The sequence below is a fragment of the Gymnogyps californianus genome, chromosome 2 (genome assembly GCF_018139145.2).
Source record: "Gymnogyps californianus isolate 813 chromosome 2, ASM1813914v2, whole genome shotgun sequence".
Taxonomy (NCBI): Eukaryota; Metazoa; Chordata; class Aves; order Accipitriformes; family Cathartidae; genus Gymnogyps; species Gymnogyps californianus.
Genome location: NC_059472.1, coordinates 152568135 through 152588997, shown reverse-complemented (window position 1 = coordinate 152588997; position 20863 = coordinate 152568135). Strand labels below are relative to the sequence as shown.

Here is a 20863-nt window from a genome sequence, read left to right as displayed (position 1 = left end):
AAGTTTTTTATTGTGATTATGATTTTTGCATTTCCCTCATTCTGGAAGTAGTAATTGTTGGCTGGGGGTTGAAAGAGATATCAGGCGGGTGTACCAAGTGTTCCCTGAGTGCAGTGGGAGTGCAGTGGGAGACATAAAAAGCATAGCAAAAAAGCACTGATGATAAAATCAACTGGATGAAGAGAGGCATGAAAAGAAATGGGAGACAGCATGACAGGCCAGGGTGGAGATGTGCAAGCCTTTGCTGGTGCAAAAGTTAGGGCAGCTGAATAATTTAACCTAGAGAATCAGAACAAGGTTGAGAAGAAAATGGAAACGAAAGGAAGCCAACATGAGATACAGTCTAAGCCCTCAAATAATCTATTCTTAAAAGTATCTTAGCCTCTCCTTAGCTGCCTGCCTTTTCCCTTTTCCTCTTCTAAATGAAAATGTTTAATTTTTTTTTATTATTATAAAACCACTTACTTGACCTCACTTTCTGTGTCTCACAGACTTTCTGATCACAAAGAAATTTGAGTAGATACAGAAGTAGTTTTGTCCTTTAATTTAGCTCTTTCTTGTCTGTGAAATAGTCCTTTTTTATAATTCACTTCTGCAATTTTCTAAATTTGGGTCATGTCCCTTGCTTTTCAGATAAAATAGAAATATTGTTAAAACATTTATCTTCTCTGCCATTATCAAACCTCTTAATAACTTTGAATAACTTTTCTTAAATCAGCTTGACTTCTTTTTTCTTTTCTTTTTCTTTTTCTTTTTTTTCTTTTTTTTTTTTTTGTCATTAGATTAAGTTCTTCTCAGGTCTGGAGACAAGTTAATCATAAATCCCAGGATCCTCCTTGTCCTTGTTGTTCCATCTCTGCAGTGTAAAGGGTGTCAAATTCATGCATTTGCTGCTTGAGAGGAGACATACGTTTTGGCTTCATGGCATGGACTCTATGCATCTGCTTGCTATTCCTCTGTTGATGTAATTGTTTTAAAGAATAACAATCACAAAATGTGCAGAAGTCCTCAGATCTGTAATAATCTTTCCAGTAGCCCATTTTGGGGCTGGTAGAGTGTGTCTGTTCCTTATAATGCACAGGGTTTAGTTCAGTACTTTTGGGGTTTACCTTCTGTTTTTCTTTGCTATTGGATAACTGATCCAATGTCACTTTTGCGCTGTCATCCCTTAGAGTCTGAAACAACCTTGATTAAGGAAGGCTGATTATTTACCGATCATCTTGCGTACTTCAAGATGTCTACGTACAGCGCTTTTCTCGTAATTTTGCACCGAAGTTCAATGGCATTTCTCTTTCAAACATATGTTCTTATACCTGAAACACTAATACTTAAAGTATTTTGCTACATTTAAGTACAATTTATCTTACAGAAAACTCTGTCTGTGTAGAAAGTATTGGACTACTTGTTTGTTAGATTAACAATACCAGTTTTAAAAATCAACAGACCATTTAAAAGTATTTTGTATGTCTTGTATTGGATTGTGATGATTGCATTGTAAATGTGCAGTGTATAGCAATACATGGGAAAAACCAAGTGGTTGTATAGTAAAGCTGGGCAGAATTTGACAATAAGGGATAAATTTACATAACATAAAACTGCAAATGGAGATAAGCTGTTTCACAAAATTAAGTTGAATTAAGTAGATAGGATTAGCAACACACCTACAATGAAGTGGAAATTTTGAAAATGCTACAAAGTTTCATTTCCACCTGTTCTAAATAAAGCTTTCTTTTAATTGTACTTTTCAAAATGGCAATTTGCACGTAGAAGTTGACCTACCCTAAAATAAAGCATTTCTTAAAGCTCCCATCTGCAAAAAAAATGAAAGAAAACACTTCCCTAAATTCCTTCCTTTTCTTTGCCTTTGGTTTCAAAGAAAAGAAAAAAACCCCAGAGCTCTTCAAATATTAGCCTTTCCTAGAACCATGCTATTTTTTCTGTTTGGCCAACCAAGCACCGATAAGCTCCATTTAATGGCTCTGAAAAGAGTGGGAGGTAACATCTCAAACACCTACAGCTTCCAATCCACTGCGCCTACCAGTCCCGAAAGACATGGAAAACAGTCACAAATGGACTCCAGAATCATCTCTTTTCATATGAGAGGAGACATGGGATATAAATTCACTGTGTTTTATTGTACCCTGTGTCCAAGAATAGGAATCTATGGAATTGCTTTCTGTTGTCTCCCTGCAGATTTCTCTTTTGAAACAAAGTAATAGCTGACCATTCCTCATCAGCTCTTTTGAAATAAACAATGAAATGCAGGGCTTAAGAAGGCCATAATAAGAGATTAAAATGCTTCTGGTTAGTCTTGATATAACATATATGCTTGTCAGGCTTCCTGTGATTCCCACATTAACATGTTTGAAATACAGTGGGGGTTGTAGGGGTCAGGTGTGAGCCGCACAGCTGGAAGAACAGCAACGAGATTAATAAATATCCACTTCCCCTCTGTCCCGTGAAATAAGCTGTTCCTCTGCATATTTCATTATGGTTTCACATAAACCTGTGCTATGGAGGGCGGATTATCTGTGACAGGCATCGTGGAAAAACTGATGGTTTTGAAGAATTCAAGGTTCTAGGTGTGCTGGTAGGTAGCGATACCTCCGGGCTGAGCCCTCCCCAGCCCACCGGCGTCCGTGGGGCATCAGCCAGCGCCGGTCTGCTGCTGGAATGCGTTCCTGCACAAGGCACTGTCAAATGGATTGCTTTTTACTGGCCCCCAAGCCTGTTAATGCTTTCAGCCTGATCAGTTTAAAAGACTTGTTAAAAACAGAATTAAGGGATGACAGGCTCTTATTGATTGGGGAAGCTAATCAAATTTTATATAGGTAGGGCCTTCAGACATTGTAATTAATTTGATGTGAATAAAGATCTGACAGTACTACAGTTTATTGATTGGGAAAAAGTATCTTTCATGTTTATTCAGTAGCAAAGATCATTAGGACTTTTCTCTTAATTTCCCTTTATGTTAAGTCTGACGCTAGCACATCTATTCCTCTTCTTTTCTAGGAGTAACATATACTGAAACTATGTGAGTAACTTTTGATGATTTTTAGGAATAGCCTCATTTGTCTTATCCTTACATGATCTGAAGTTTCTAAGTTAAACAGCATTAATCGTCTTTAAAAAACTAAAGATTTTTGTACTAAACGCTTGGAAATTATTTTTAAGTCTGTACTCCTGCACTGTAGTAGCAGTCCCGTGCTAAGAAATTACAGTCACAGACGCCAGTTCCCAAGTAGATTGATCATTTCCATCCTCCCTCTTTTAGCAACAGATCAACCCCTAACAATCATGACCGGATACAGCGCCTGAGACAAGAGTTTCAGCAAGCAAAGCAAGATGAGGACGTGGAAGACAGGAGACGTACTTACAGTTTTGAGCAGCCATGGGTAAGTGTACGGAGCCTGTCAAATCTGGAAAGGCTGGCTGACTCCCACTGTCCCCCGGCCAGTCGGGAGCAGACCGGTAGGGACACAGGGTCCTCTGCCTCCACACTCCTGCCCTTTCTGTTATCCCCGTTGTTGGTTCATTGATGTTTATTTCTTTTTTAAATTTCTTCAGCCATCTGTCCTGTGTGCATACAGCATTATTTGCTCTGTGTTTAGGTCCTCGACTCTGTGAGTTACTACTTGGATTTTTTTGCCTCAAACGCAATATCAATTAGTCTGAAATTTTCTAGGAAAATTGGAATAAAACACATACTAATGATAAATAGTTTAGAGAGAACATGTAACCTTGTAAATGGTATTTTCTCTGAAGCAATATCACTGTGATTAGTTCTTTTTCTTAAGAGGAAGAGCTATGTATTTTCACAGTAAAAAAGGAGAGATATGCATAATAGCATGCTTCACAATAGTACCCCTTTGCCACTTATATTAGCCGAGACATTCTGTCTCGAGATACACGTCCTAATTGATCATTTAAATCCTGTTCTATCTGATCTAGCGATGTGATACAATTATGTAAATCCATGTGCTTATCTTATTTAACATAATTGAATGAATCAGTGTTGCTTTTTAATCAATTACGTATCCTAAATTAGGATCCTTTAAATAAGGGACAAATATTTTATTGTATTTTTGTTTAAAATTCCACAATAAAGACAGTGAACAATTTGCTTCTGTTCCTAAAAAAGCGGGAGCTGTATGATGACAGCAGTAGAATTTCTCACAGCGTCTTCCAAAACGAGTGTAGGTGATGGGTTATTGTTACTTAGCATTATGATGCACATGAGACTGAGGTGGAAATAAGGCTGAAGATCTGCATCTGTGTGTATGAAGTCACTGAGATATACATATCCTAATGCATATGTCGTCTTTGTTTGCCTATTGACGTGGATACAGAAGATTTTTTGACTTTTGTTGGGTCTTTGTGTCCTTGTCCATCTTAAAGTCACCAATTTGAACCTGCAGTACTTTTGACATGCAGCATGGAGAGGAAGAAAGGTAAATGTATCCCTAAATGACCTAACACTGCTTAACATACTGTATCAGGATATAGGCTTCTCTTTTCTCATGTTAGAAAACCTCTACCCTTCTCTGAAACTGAATAAATAAAATGAACATTTTTTTTATGACCAGATGTTTTTGATTTGATGCAGTGAAGATAATGTGATAGCTCATCACGGTTATAGTGTAGCAGTTTGGAGCTGAAAGGGGGCTGGGTGTAGGAGGTACTTTCCATTATGCATATCAACTGCTGTTTATTCTCCAAATGAGAGATTTAAGCAACATTCTTGGGAAAACTGTATGAGAAAAACTTGCACTCTTGAAGACTTGGGAACTTAACTACTGAAGGTCATGGGCCAAATTGTTGTATATCTAAATGCCATAGCAACTTTAGACAGGCAACTTGGCTTTTATTATAGTTTCTTGTAATGAGTGAGGAGGGAATTATTTGGATGACAGGCTGATTACCTTAGGAATGGAATAATTTCCTAAATTGTGGGTCAGAACACTGACCTTTCCTTTTTCTCTTATTCAAACAAATGGGATCTCTCTGTTTACTCCCCTTCTACAGATCATGCAAATGAGCTCGAAGTGACTAATTCAGCTTAATGTATTAATATTAATTCTGAAGCTTATTGTTGCTTTTGTAGGAGCTGCTCTGTTGTTAAATCCATAGGTGACCAAATGTTTTATTTTAGATAAGTACTTTAAAAAAAATTGGCCCAGAGTATTTCTGAATTATAATTTTTTTTTTTTTCCATCGTGTACTCCAGCCTTTCAAGATCACAATGCTTGGAAAGGATAAAGCAATGATCTCATCCATTTCAGCAGTTCACAGTCATTTCAGTGTTAAGGAGCCATAACCCTCTCTCTTAAGGAGTGTGTATTACTTTAACATATTAGTCTAAAATGATGGACTTTGTTAAGACACCCTCTCAAAACAGATCCAGATGTATTATTAAATACCAGTGACACAAAAAAATGCGGAAGTGGTTTATAATACATACGCAGGAAAATACTTAGATACATTCATCAATGTCTTTTCAGTCTTCTCCATCTGTAAGCTGTTGGTTACAAACCACAGCAGTGAACAGTGCACCTGTACGTGGACCGTTGTTGAAAAGTGTGTTTTCACCTGAGGGAGATGGGTTGCGCAGCCTACATAAACAAAAGGCTTTACATCCAGAGAAGCCTCTGAGCCACATGACAGCAGCCAACTCTGACCTGGTTTGGATAGAAAGAGAGGAAAAACCCATCCATGGAGAAGTGTGTACTATGAGGTGATAAGTAGTTTGCATTTCTCATTAACAAGCTGATGGGAGGCTTGAGGATAGGGAACAAAGTGCTGATGTGATGTGGGACTATTGGTTACTTTAAGGAAGTGTAAATGAACACAAAGTTTGCAGTGTAAGTAATGGATACTGACGGAAATCTGGCAGCTCTGAGGATATTCAGAGGAGCTCAATAGCTCAGAAACCCACTAATATATTATCAAAATGATTCTGTGAACGTCACCAACTCCAATCCATCCCAGACTATTAATGGCCTGTGACACAGGAGTCTGGTTACCTGTGACAAATACCTTCAGTCTCCTCCACGGGTTGGAGGCAGATCTCCATACCGTGGAGCACTACATCATGCTGGCTCTGAGCAATACCCGTGGCAGAGAGGCTGGTGCCTGGCCCCATCCCTTTCTGGCTGTGCCCATCAGGTGAAGGTTATTTCTCTGTAGATGAGCAATGGGACAGAGTTGGACTTTTTGCCCAGCTCTGTTTGCCCTGCCAGTAAACAAAATACTTGACTGCCTACGAGTGTTCATACAGCATCAGGCAGTTTAACAGACACAAAAAGTGATAGCGCTGGAATGAGATGACACCGTCTATTAAGCAGCATTCCATTTCTGCTCAAGGCCATTTGAATGACACACTGTTAAGGTTTAATAACTGACTAACTGTCGCAACATCAAACCGTCTCTAAAATCCACTAGTTCTGCAATTGAGTCAAAGCTTTATGAAAAGGTTTTTGCATTTGTTTATTTTAAGATAACTTTCTCAGGCTTCAGAATTTTTTTTTCCTCTTACATAGCTTTTTTATTTTTTGTGTTTCAAAAAACAAGGTACAAGAGGGTTTCAAGGGCACTACTGTATGCCTGATGTTACACGGGGGAAAAAAAAAGAAAAATAACATAAAATATGATTAATCCATTTTAATCCTTCTGGTGTTAATTCTAGTCAGAGTATGCAGAAATGTGTATCTGGGCATGTAGAATTGCATGGAATCAGAGTATGTCTGCTAATATTTAAGGCCCTTGCTGTTGCTATGACTTTTTGATACCAATGCAGGATTCTTTTGGGGCCGATTCTTTTGTTCAGTACCAAAGTTGAGCCTCTGTTTTTTGTTCTTTTCTGGGCAGTATTGGGTCTGCTGAGTTTTATCCTTCCTTGCTCCAGTTCTGGGGTTTGGGGGATTTTGGTTGTAATTTGTTCCATATCTTGTATTTTTGCCTAGTCACATCTTAATTAACAGATCCCCACCTTCAATAACAAAACCACAGCATTATAGCCCTAAATGTCATGGGAGTGAACAATCCAATTAAAAAAAAAATTAAATCCATATTAAATCCATTGAAAACACTACAACTGCTTGCCAGTCCTGCCTGTAGAAGCACACCAACGATCAAAAAACCCCGTAAAGGTGCAGGAGGGACAAAAGTTGGTGGTTTAATCATCTTTAATAAAAAAAATCAGTGCTGAAAATGGAAAGTGGCAAATTCCATTCACAAATACATTCATCTCCAGTCATCACGGATCTATTTGGATGGTAGGAGAAAATGGGCATCGAGAGAGCAGCTGAGCAAACTCTACTTTAAATATTTAGGAGTCATAAAAAGATTTTTTTTTCTAAAGATAACAGCTAACTGGGTCAAAAGAAATATACTACCTTACTTGTCTGAGTATAGCTTTAACTACATGCACAAATTTGTGAAAGGTAAATAATTGCATGATTTTCATAGAGGAAAGACTCCAGAAGTCCTAATAACATACTTAGGCGTGGCCTGATAGATAAATGCTCAGACAATTTAGGGACTATGCTTGTTTTTTCTGCTGTTTGTTGGTGTGTAGATCTTGTGTCTAAGACAGATTTAAAGAAAAAAAAAATTCTTTTTTATCTGTTTATGGTACTAGTTTCTTATCCCTGTATTCAAGTCCTTGACATATTCAAAGCCATAATGAATTCTAAATAATCTAAAATCCTTTCAGAAAAACAAAAGCCTGATTTTTATTGCTGTACCTTTGACTGTAACATATTAATTTTACCTGGAAAAATGAATAAGAGACTATATTCAAAACAAACATTCTAAAGTTTATATCAGGCTGTAAATTATGTAGAAGTACTCAACACATTAATGAGAAAGAAAAGAATTATATTAATTCTTTCTATTATGAATCCATTTCAAGAGTCTCTTTCAGGATATTTTATTCAAGATATTAGGCAATATCTAATGGATCATTGCAGTAGACAAAGAATACCTTAGGAGCTAAGTTGCTGTTTCTCCTACCCCAATCTGTTTCAAAGAGGAAACCAAAGTTATGCAGGGCAGCCTCTACACAGGTAGTTTCTCTTCAGTTGTGTAGTTAATATCCATTCTGTGTCAAACCTGCGAATGATTTAATGAAATACTAGGAATTTCTTGCCACGATTTAGGCTCTGACTTTAAAATTTTATATTTTAAACTTTTTTCCACCGCTAGCTTCAATCTACTAATTTATGTGAAACAGAAAATGAAGATAGAAGATTTTAAAAAGAAATTAAATTGTTTCAGTTTGTAAACAAACATATTTATAGCTCACAGGCATGCAGTGCATGTAAATACCCCTGACAGAATTTCAGGGCTCTCTAAGTGGTTTGTTTCTACCATACTGAAGATTTTCTTTCTGCTGCTGCTATACACAGAATGGAAATCTTTGTCCCATACCACACCATTCAGCTTCCTACATGTACACCGTAGAAAGATACACAAAGGGATGCGATTTTCTTATTACATGGTGTTTGAATTAATACACACACCTGTTAGCAATTTTTAAAAGAAATATTGCTATATGTTCTGTTCACCATAGCAACATAAACAAAAAGATGGAAGTAAAAATAATTTTCAAGGACATCTCCCAGAACCATTGAATGTTTTTTATCATTCTGAATTTTGATATACACAGTTACTGGATTGTCTGTCGTCTGTGCCAAGTACATTTACACATAAAGCAGGCAAGGTCATTTAATCTTATCTATTTCTAATTAGTGCTGAACTATAAGAACCGTGGACTTTTGGGGTGCCTTGTGTCTACCAACTTCCCAGGTGAACTTGAAACTTCTTGGTTAACACAGAGCTTAATCTGGAAAAAGATTAGCACATTTATTTTAATTTTAAATAATGGTCTTTTTTAATAACTGGGAAAATACTAAGGGACTTGTTTCTTTAGTAATCTCACTTTTAACTCTTTCTTTATCAACACAAAGGAGTTCTATGAGTCCGAGTAAGCATTTCTCCCAGCTTTTTCCTATGGCAGTAGGCTGTCAGATAGGTGTGTCACCTCAACTGGTGGATCTCCTGTCACCTGAACTGGTTGGACCTCCCTGAAAACCTAGTGCCCTGGATTGCCCCCCTGATCTCCTCTCTGTAATTCTGTGGCAACTTTGATCTGTGCCAGTCCTGGAGGATCCATGCTGCCACCATGCAGAGCTACCCGCCGTGGGCAGAAATGCCACTCTGCAGGGAAAGAAACTGTGTGGGCAGCCACTGGTTTAGCTAGGAAAGAGAGGAGGGACCTTTATCCCTAAAATATGCTGCCCTTTACTGCTGATCGTGGTCAGTGCAACATGAGCCATGGGGGTACATTCTCTGTGAAATGAAAAAATGTTGTTTGCATAAAGTGAGAAATCTGTAGAAACTTCTAACTTTGCAGCCCTGGTTTTAAATTAATGCCTCTTTGAGAAGAGAGCTGTGTAATTTCATGTATCTTAAACCACAATTGTACATGCTGAGTATTGTTTAACAATGCTGAATGCAATAACTATCATTGCCACTTAAATGTATTGTGGAAGACATGAACGTACATTTATTTGTATAATGCAGCCTTGGTTGTTATTGTGGCCTTGACCGCATCCTGATTTAAAAGGTCAGTGCTTGTGATACATCTCATTGCAAACAAGGCCAGAGTTCTTATCAATCTGTACTGTGAAGACCAAGCTGTTGCCAGGTTTGTTGGATGATTTCAGGTTGTTATAATTGTACTTAGCCTTGTGTTGATATCAGTGTTAAAATTAGTGTGTTATGTGTATTCCTTATACATGTTTTTTTGTTGCTGTTGAAAGATGTGAAAATAGTTCAACTTTTTTTTTTTTTAATTACCTCCATTTTGTGCTAACATAAATGGGGCATGCATGTATATAGATGTGTGTTTGTGTATATATATTATATAAATATATATGTATAAAAGTATACTTTGGGGATTGAGACAAAATTACCAATTAGCTTTTGAAGACTAAGGTTACTTATGATATAAATATTTTTGGTTTAGATAGATACTTTAATCGAAAGCATATTGAAAAGATAAATCACTGTATGAAGATTTGCATTTTTCTGAACAAGTTGAGAATCCAAAAAGGAATATGTTAAGTCTTTATATCATCGTAACCATATATCAAGGGCATTGACTATGCTATCACTGAAGTTTTTAATGAAAAGATCTGAAAGAAAGGCCTTTTCATTAATAAGATGGTTGAATGTACCTGTCTGTGTGTATATGAGTTATGTTATGGAATATGCGATTACATACAGAGGGAGTATTTTTATGTCTCATTGCCATATTTTTGGATGCTTGAAATCAGATAGCAGATTCGATTATATGAACAGCTTATTGTAGATGTGAACAACATGCAGACAGGACTCTAAATAAGTATCCTTTTCAGATTGGTTAAGTATTGCAAATCCACTTAGTTTAACAGGGTATACAGGTACTCATACCTTCAGAAAATCAGATAATGGATTTTAGATGTTTGCCTTTAGACCCATCAAATTATAAATGCTGTCCATTAGAAGAAATTCATTGTGAACTGTGGAGAATCCAGACCTGACTCCTCAGATCCAGTCATTCTGGGCATGTGCTACAGTGGGCAGACAAGCATGATAGCCCCTGCCTCTACTTAACCATTGGTTCCTGTGTGCATTAAAAAAAAAAATCTCTGAAGCTACGTTTTGATCTTAGTCCATACGTAGTCCATTAGGGCTTTCAAAGCCTCTGTCACTTTAGTAAAGGCTTTTGTAGTAACTTCAGCTCTCCGCACATGTCCGTGTATGTATTTGCATTCATGCTTTCTAGATGATGCATTTTAGTGTCTTGTATAAACCTAAATTGAGCAGCAGCTCAATTCTAGCTCCACCTGTTTGGTAATTTAACCGTTCCCTGTATTGTAAATCCTTTAATCTGTTATATTTACAGTGAACTGAAAAAAGTGAAACTGTGTTTTCAAATAAAGAGAAGCAATTCAGATTTCATGTCTTATCTGTGATAACTACTTTCTCACATATGACATAATGTAGCTGCAAGCTTTCCAACGTTGTTAAAGTGGAACCCATGAAATGAGGAGATTGGCTCTAAAATCTTAGTTTAAATGTTTTTATTCCTTATGGAGAAGTTGAGATGGGAACTTCTGAGTTTCCCTCTGGTTCTCTGTAAGCTGCTTATAACCACACTGGAGAGAATTCACAAATAAATCTTGTGATTTTCAGGTAATCACTCGCTTCCATAAGCTGAGCCCTTCAATAAAATACCAAATGTCAGAAGACTCTCAATAAAGTCAAGAAAGTTAGAAATGTTGACATATGCAATAACGGAAACGCTGCTCTGTATGTGTTGCCCTTATTTAATATAGTAGGAAATCTCCATGGGGGTTGTTGGTTTGGACATACATATGTACAGCTTATTCATCTCTAAGAAAATTTCCCACAAGGCTGACACACGATTCTGTTTTCTCAACTAGTTGCTTCATCATACCATTCCTAAAGCATTTTTCATTAGAAATACTGTTTTCCTGAGGTTTTTACAGAGTAAATCTATTCTGAAGTAGACATCAATGTTGCATTAAGGATTCTCTTAAATAAGTTCTCCATTACTCATAGTCTATGTTTCACATTTTGATTCTTTTGCATAATAATCTTCTCATAACAGGAAAGGCAGTTGTTCACCAAATTGTACCTGTTAAATTCTGAGCCAAGAATGATGCTCTGTCTGAAGTGTATTGTTATTGAAAATGAAGTTTCTAAAAGTTGTACACCTGTTTCAAATTTGTTGTTTCTGGCTACCTGCAGGTACTTAACTATATAGTAAGACAAAAGAGAAGTTTATGTCACAAATGACAACTTTCTAGTTTCTAAAACGTGTCTTCAATGTGCAAGGCTTTTGAAAAGCCTTTTATCTTGCAGATATTTGTGAGCCATTATGCTATCTTTCTGCTGCAGAAATTAGAATGGCAAAAAAAGAAGAGATGTTTGTTTTGAGGGAAGGCACAGATAAAAAGGCCAAAAGTGCTTTAACAAAAGCACGTCTGAGACAAGCTGTTTCAGTCCCAGGCTCAGACAAGTGGTTATGCTCCCTAACCTCCCAGTGATTAGACTTACTGTTTTGAATAGAACTGGTAATTTTAAGGAGATAAAATAATGCTCTGTTTCTTTCTTAGGTGAAACCTTATTATTAAAACAAGAAAAGCCCATAACATTCTTTGACTTTTGTGGCACCCTATTTTGCAACTTGAAATCACAAAATCTGAAGAAAGTAGTAATGTAAAATGAAAAGTGATATCTCTACAAAAGTAAACTTTTTCATAATCCGAAGTTTGAATCCAGCCATTCTGCCAGATCTTGACCGGTAATGCTCTATATTCCCAGAAAGGCCATCCATTTTCACTTGCTCTTATTATTGGCCTCAAAGTTTCAAATTGTCACCTCGTTAAGATGTTATCTAAAATCCTTCTCAGAGATACAAGATTCCCCATTGTTCTCAAGAGACTGGCTAAATTTATCTACTTGATCATATTGAACCAGAAAATGTTTCCCTGTCTCTCAGAAAAGCAAGCAGTGCAAGTCTGGACCAACAGCAAAATAGGATGGCTCCAGTAAGAGAGAGCATCACTTGAGCGTACTGGTGAGGTTCAAAAGAGCTGCTGTGCTGCCTCCTCCCTCAGATCCTCAGTGGGGTGTAAAACTTAGCATTACCATGGCTGGGCTAATTTACAGTGTCTGAAGATCTGTTCTACCGACTTAATTTACATTTCAGTGTTACTATAAAAGCATAACCCATTCTGGACCAATATTTTCCTGATACATGTCAGAAACGGTAGGTCAGAAACAGAATCTGTAGCACAGGCCACTGTTATGGGTCAGAATTTAACCTAATTATTATGAAAGAGCTACTCAAACTGCACGTTGAAACAAATATAACTGTATGTGTACAATAGCAATTTAAATGATAGCTCTTTTGTGGGTATGTTTCTGCTTTGTTTAAGACAATTTCGTTTCATTTTGTAGCCAAGCACCAAGACGTACTCACAGAGTGGCAGACACTCAGTATCAGTAGAGGTTCAAATGCAGCGGCAGCGGCAAGAAGAAAGAGAGAGTTTCCAACAAGCTCAGCGGCAGTACAGCTCATTACCCAGGTATGGTGACTGTCTGAAGCTATTCAGTGTATATGAGCCTGGAGCTAATTTCATTTGTGGAAGGAAAATGTTGTACTTAGTGCAGACACTTTTGTTTAGCATTGATATAAGGTGGAATGCATTCAGTGTGGAAAAGGCATAAAATTTCTTAAGTGAGAGCATGTGGTAGCTGTTTATTTTAGGAGAATTACTTCAGAGCTGGTTTCAGTGGGATTTGATGACACTCAGCACCCAACAGAATTGAGACATTAAAACAAAGCTATTCTTTGTGGGACACCATCCAGTTTAATTTTCTGCAATTACAAAAGTCTCTTGAGCATGACATGGGTTGTCCCCTTTTGACATGTCAGACGATTTTTTTTTCTGTTGCCTAATTCCTTACTGGGTAGAAATTCTAGCTTTGTGATGCTAATACAGAGGAAAAATTAAAATTAAAAAAAAAATCTCAAGACCTCAAACAAAAGAATATGGAACTGAGAAACTCTATCCAAAAAATCAAGGGCCTTCAAGTTTCCAGTATAAACATTTCTTCTAAGTTACTGGGTCATTAGCAATGGAATGCTGAAAATGAATACACTTTTTGTCTAAACAAGTCTGTATTTTTAAAAAATCTTAGATTTTTTAAAGTGAGCTCTTTGGGCAAAGTGTCTTTTACTTGATATTTAGCTTTAAGGATTATTAAAAGTTTACCCAACTTGTATTTTAAATTTACTATCATAGTTAAGCATTATGCAAATAGTCTTTGCATTTTCAAATATCAGTGGCAATGGCTGAATGGAGAATCCTTTACACCGGACGTTGGTGTCAAATTCCCTTCCAACAAGGTTGTATTATTTTTTGTGCCCCATGTGGAAACGGTGTGGAAAAAAATTTTTGTGACAACATCTGTTTTACCAAGTGTATCATAACTCTTTTTTTGGAAACAAATAGAAGCTTCATAATCAAAGTTATCTAATCATGAACTCTTATCCTACCAACATCTTTGAAAATAAAACAGATCTCTCAGATTTTCACATGCTATAACACCTGTCAGTGTAGAATTTTTCTGTTAAGTTTGGAAGGTGGGAAAGGAAAATGTAAAGTTACTGTATTTTCCTAGATTGTTAGTTTGTCATTTTGAAAATCTTTATATTCCCTTTGCTTCTTATCTCTACCTTCCTTCTGAAGTGACCTCACCTATTAATGCCATATTGTTTTTCCTGAGAAGTTCTCTTTCAGTTTTGCTAGCCCCAGCAATGCCCCAGATTAGACAGAAGAGCACGGGTGCTAGTGTCGCTTTTCAGTTGAGGGGTTTATTTTTAGTTTTAAAACTACGATTCTTAAAACTCACTTCCCCTGTTCTGCTCAGTCACTGGTAGCATTTAAAAGTTGGAAGTCAGTTGCAATGCAGTTCCAGTGGCAGAAACTAATAACTGTAAGGAGAAAATTAATTTACAAGAAATTTGGAAAATAATGCTTTGGGTCATAGAAATGTTTCTTTTGAAAAGAGTGACTGAGAACTTCACTCAATGTGGTTTTCAACATGAGAAATTACTAGTAAGCTAGCAATGCATGTTACTGAGTAATTAATTATAATTTAATGACTTTGAGCACTCTGGGTATTTGAGCTGTGCTGAGAGCAGGCAGAATTTCAGGACCTTGGGCTAAAGTTGAGCGCTGTAAAGACCACGATACTCCCATAACAAGCTGGGACACCCAGTTCTCCAGCTTTACAAACAGTTCATAATTCTGTGACTGATCTTTAAAGAAATCTTACTGTTACTCTGAAACTTAGGTCTCAAGCTTAATGTTGCAACTGTGGCTTTGTAATGATTAAAGTTTGTGCACTGGCTTCGTTCTTGAGCTTTGTTGTTTTTCATCTTGTATAGTCTCTAGGAGCCTCCTTTTTTTCCCTTTGTACATTCAAATCATTAACACTGAAGGCAAATAAACTCTTGAGTCAATTTTAAAGGATCTTCCCAGAAAGACAGGGAAAGTGGGCCAACTAATTTTGAACAAGTACCAGAAAACAGTCAGTAAATTAAATCAGTTCAACTAGTCATCCTCTTGTCCCATGTGAAACTGTAAAAGCAATGTCTAACTCCAAGTTAATTTTCTAGTACTTAAAATTTATCTTGCTCTAGATCAGAAACCTGACAGTTTCGTAGCCTACAGAGGTTCATTCAATTTGCTCTTGTTCCAGGGAGTGATAAAACATGGCTCAGAAACATTGTTTCTTTGGCAAAGTTGGATATGCAAATACCAAGAACAGCTATAAAAATTTGCATAAGAATTTACATTATGTTGTAATTTATGCTGTAATAATTTACTTTCATCCTGAATAACAATTTTCATCCAGAGGTCTCAAAATCTATTATGAAATAAGGTGGATATGGTCATTTTGAACTTATACGTGTGGAAGGAAGATTGCAAAAACATTAGGTGACTTTTTACTTTTACTAATGCTAGAAAAATTCTCTGGGTGTCCTGTCTCTCCACTGCATATTCATTGGATGAGGCCACATTGAGTCATGTGTGTTGACATGAAAAACCAAGCCATATATAAACAATTAAATGATTTTCTTATTCATTAATGTCACAATATATTTTGTTTTACTGCTTGAGTCTCGTACGCTAATTTTAATCTCAAAGTGGGTATCTCTTTTGCTGCAGCACAAAATTGTTTTACTTTATCATCACCAATCTTATTTTAAATTCATAAAAGCATCTACCAACTTGATAGTAAATTAAAGCTATTTCAAAACCATAATCTGTCTTCAAAATAATGTGATGATTTATTGTGAAAAGAGATAAGAATTTGTAATTCTTATACGTATTTGATTTATTTATCTACCCCCTGGAGCCAAAAAATGAGCAAAAAAGGTTATCTCTGCCTTTTCTTTTATGAAAGCTATAGCAAACTGGGAAACAGTCCTGATAGCATGAAATTCCTTAGTTCTGGAAATGGAAGGAAGGAACTCTCATCTCTGTAACTACCTATCAATAATGAGCTTTATCTTCTGACGTGCAGTGTTAGAGCAAGTGTTTTAAAGATCTGCCTGTTGCATTTTTAATCAAGTGTGAGTCTAGATTCAAATCTTTCATGAGTGACTTTACAAGTGCTGGCTGTTATCTGGTTCTTAGGAAGCACAGCAATGTGTATGGTCTTTCCTAGTCTGCAACTGAACTGTAGCACTTTTTTCTTGAGAACATGATGGTGGTTGTAGCACTGGATGAGTTTTCACGGCATATTCCTTCTGGAGAGGCCTAGAAATATAGTTCAACTCTATAGGAAATGTTCTCCCAACAAAAGAGGCAAGATGCCTCTTTGGGGCAGAAAGAACATGACATCTGGAGAATGCTATAGCTGGGGGAAACCCGATGACATTGCAGAAGCACCTTTCTTTCCGGGTATTGTTGTCAGTAACAGTAGAAAGGGAACCAGAACATTTGTCTTAAAAACCTCTTCCTTTTTTGTTTCCAGGCAAAGCAGAAAAAATGCCAGTTCTGTATCTCAAGACTCCTGGGAGCAGAGCTATTCCCCTGGAGAAGGGTTCCAGACTGCAAAGGAAAATCCCAGATATTCCAGCTACCAGGGATCGAGGAATGGCTATATGGGGGGACATGGCTTCAATGCCAGGGTAATGCTAGAAACACAAGAACTGCTCCGTCAAGAGCAGAGGCGGAAAGAACAACAACTGAAAAAAAAAACTTCTTCTGAAGGGCCTAGCAACTATGACTCATATAAGAAAATTCAGGACCCTAATTATACCCCTCCTAAAGGTCCTTTCAGGCAAGATGTACCGCCTTCACCATCTCAGGTAGCGAGGCTGAACAGATTGCAAACACCAGAAAAGGGAAGACCATTTTATTCTTGAGGTGAAGAAAATGAAGATCAACTTATCATGCAATAAGGAACATTTTCATATAAAGACTTATATTTTGAAAACTTTTTAAACTAATGGTACTAAGGAATATATCCATTGTCTGTTTCAGTGCCTTTAAAAATACGGGCAAAGCGTTGGTGGGCCTTACGTCTTTGCCATTCTGTCTCAAGTGTTGAATTCATGGAAGGATGTTCCACCATTTGACAATCATAGCGGAAGTGAGCAACGCCGCCCCTGCGTCCCAAGTCCCATAGCCCAGTCCAGTAGTTGTCAATGGCTTATTACTAGGATTTGTTGTAATGTGTTTTACTTTGCAGTGACTTATTACACCAACATGCAGCTTTGTGGCATAAAATTAATGAATTTGAGGTTGAAGGAAGCATTGACATGTCCTTTTTTATTTCTCTCGGGTCAGGAGGAGGGTTACATATCACTCTTGAGTGGATAAGGCTTAGCTCTACTCTGGATCGCAGTCGCAGTTCTAAGATGTTTTATGGTGGAGTCATTACCAGTCTTTGTTGATCAATATTTAAGTGTCTATATGCTGAAAAACTATCCTCCTATTATGCACATATGCACTCTTTTTCTCTCTCTCTCCCCACTCTGAGCTTATTAAAAAAGCCTTTATCCTGACTCATGAGGAAAACAATATTAAGCTTTCAGTTATCCTGAGAATCCTGTTACAATTGCCTTATAATCTTAATACACAGTCCATTACAAATGAAATAACTGGAGAGAGACTATTTATACAGTCACAGCCAAGCCCTTGGTAAGTATATTTTACTATTTTATTAAAGATGGGAAATGATGAACAAACATACAACTGAGTTCTGCTTTGCTTTACTTCCAAATGAATTTGGTCATATGACACTTGTGTCTAGGAAGAGAACTAGGGAGAGTATCATCCCATGGTCATCTGATACACAGTTGTCTTTGGTCAAATTTTGGAGATAGCTTAAAGCAAGAGCAGAGGACATCAAAGTTTTTCTTTGGATCAAAAAACTGAAAAGAAAACAATTTCTTCTTTTTACAATTTGTGAAGCTTTGTGGACAATTGCCTTGTGCTTCTGTATACTGTATTGTTGCATCGTGATGCTACATTAAAAATAAACCTTTAAGTATATGAATGAGAGATAAATGGAGACAAACTGTTACACATCATCCTGAAAACATGTCAGTATCCAAAAATAACTAAAGCAAAAAAGATTGCTCTAGCAGTGAGTAATATTTGAATGTGCATATGGGATATGAGAATTTCTTTTGCAGCAGCTGTTTTTATGTTTGTTGGTCTGAACTTCATGTATTGTAAAAAATATAGCTGGGTTGCTGAAGTGCCTGCAAATCCTGATGTGAAAAAGCTTGAGAATGGATCTCAGCATATCATGTACAAAAAGGAAAGAGAGAAAGCAAGAAAGAAAATCATGTATTGCGTGATTTTAAAAACTGCCTATTTTTTTTTACTGGCACATTTTATTTTTGCGCCAACTTGTTTCTAGAATATATGTGAAATATCAGCACACATATCTGTGTCTTTTATGCCTGTTTGTTAACAGTTTTTGTTGTTAATAATGTACTCCATGTTTAAAAGTTGTTATTAGTGTAAGCACAGACATTGGATGACAATAGCTCTTTTACGCAGAGTTTACAGAACTGTGTAAAACGGCTTTCCGTGTACATATGAAATTTAGAATAAAAGGCTGTTTCCATCCTCGTCTTGGTATTGCCTGTAGACCCTTATGAGAACTGCTGCAGACATTGAGTTTAAAAAATATTTAACAGATGTTTTTTTATCCTATTCCTAATGGTTTGCGTGTGTCTTTCTGTGAGCGCTTATAAACATTGGCAAAAAAAAAAAAAAAAAAAAAAAAGAAAAGATTTAAAGCCCAGCTGAACACCTGAAGACTATCCTCAGAGGGAAAAAACACTCAGTTTAACGTCTTGTGTTATTTTAGGCCATACCTGTGACATTTAAAAGCTGCATTCTTAAGACTGACCTCTGTGGCAAACATCTTTCGTGCTGTAGCATGGAGTCCTCTCCCCGAGGAGAGCACTGTCAGAAGGGCACCTGCTGTGCTCTGGCCAAATCCGGGCACGTGTGAGGAAGCCCCCTCTGCACCGAGTGTGTGTTTTGGGCTCTGATGGGAGCCCTTCACAGGAATGTTGACATGGTGAAAAATGGGAGAAGGCAGATTTATGAATAAAGCAATATTTACAGTGCCAGTGATACTCTGTTTCCCCCATTAGTATTGGAGCTGTGTCTGGTTTTCTCCCTCTTCCCCTCATTCCTCCTTTTGCTGGATACTGCAGGAATGTCAATCATAATTCTGTATATGCATGACATCAGGCTGTTGCCATGGCAATAATGGTGTCAAACTATTCACTGTGACTTTAGTGTGGGTTCTCAAGGGGAAGAGTCACAGGACCTGCAAGATGGACAGGCAGCTTTCGGTGCCCAGATAGACTAAAGGCATGATTTTGCAAAAGACCTGAATTGTAGCGGCTTGCAGTTGCGAGTGGGGAAATAATGGCATTTGCAGTTTTGCAGGCCTTGCTGTCTCATCTCCTGACTGCATTCCCAGATTACATAGTTTGATGTTTCTATGGAATTATTTGGACAGGCAAATAATTGCAAGCACTAAAAAATGTATCCACAGGAATGGAAAACAGGTTGAAGTCCTTTTCAAAATAAGGTCTTTGATAAACTGTTGTAGGAAAAAGGGCATATGTTTGGAAAAGTATGAAGTATGGGATGTTTTACGTGTGAGGATGGCATATGTTAAAGTTTACCCTTCTGTGAAACTCCTCTTCAAGGTGTTAACAATTTGCCATAATTAGATGTGTTCATGAAAGAAGGCAGATGTTCTGTTTGGGCCATGTCTGTGCTATGTTAGTAAAGAATAAGGTCTTTTTCTGGCTTCGTCATCCTGTCTTCTGCCTGACATAGCGTAGACAGGATTTCTAATATTAACTCCCGTAAGTTTCAAAGGGCGATAAGGAAGTGGGAGGGAGATATTTTAACAGAAAATGACCTTTAGTTCTGCATAGTGAATAGATTCAAAAGTTAATTGAGCTAACTACATTGCTGCAGTAATTTGTTTGTGGACGCATTACCATTATGAGATTAACTATGTAACGTTATTGTATTTAAGAATGGTCACAGGACAGACTGTAAAGGAGCTTACAACATCGAGGAGTGGGTGTAAAGCTTGCACATTTTTCTCTGTTGAAACCCTAAAAAAAAAAATCTGCAAAGCCTGCTGTTTTTTTATCAAAATAATTTGTTAATGCTATTGAAATTCCATGGGAAAATTTAATATTAGTAATGCAGAAGACTGCTGCCATTCTAAAAAAACCTACTTCCGCTCTTCTTATAGGGCCTCCTTGGAAACAAGAGTGCAGCCCTAGTGAGTTATTGCATGGGCCAGATAGTTTAATATATGTCTTTGAGAACTCTGCCATCAAAAATAGCAAAAAATGGCGTAGAGCCCAGCTGAACATGGTTGGAAAGTACAATTGCCATTTATTGCTGGCAAACAGCAGGAAGAACAACAAAACGAAATTTAAACCCATCATGACTGTAGATATATGGCCTGCCTTTCAAAGCTGTGCTGATGTTTCGCTCACGTTTGCTCTGTTTATGAGTGTCTGTAACATTGCATTTATCTGTGCTGGGTATGTTGAGAAGGGAAGGGAAGAAACCTTGGCCAGACAAGGAAGAGATGCACCAGATTAGCAGTGTTGGCTAAACACAGGATATTCTTGAGTAATTCAAACCTTTGAACTTGCGTTGTTCAGACTTAAAGTGAATTTGGCTATTGCGTGTCCTGGCTTGCA

The 20863-nt window shown here is 37.2% G+C and overlaps 1 protein-coding gene across 13 annotated transcripts in view; it reads left to right on the top strand.

Annotated features, from left to right (window-relative positions):
• Positions 1-18748, top strand: part of PARD3 (par-3 family cell polarity regulator) — a 462214-nt gene extending 443466 nt beyond the window's left edge. For all 13 annotated transcript variants that reach the window (XM_050915860.1, XM_050915861.1, XM_050915856.1 and 10 more), the window contains 3 exons: positions 3275-3395; positions 13036-13163; positions 16627-18748. In XM_050915860.1, coding sequence (XP_050771817.1) covers positions 3275-3395; positions 13036-13163; positions 16627-17020 — 643 coding nt within the window. In that variant the 3' untranslated portion in view covers positions 17021-18748. The remainder of the gene's footprint in view (positions 1-3274; positions 3396-13035; positions 13164-16626) is intronic.
• The last annotated feature ends 2115 nt before the right edge of the window (positions 18749-20863 follow it).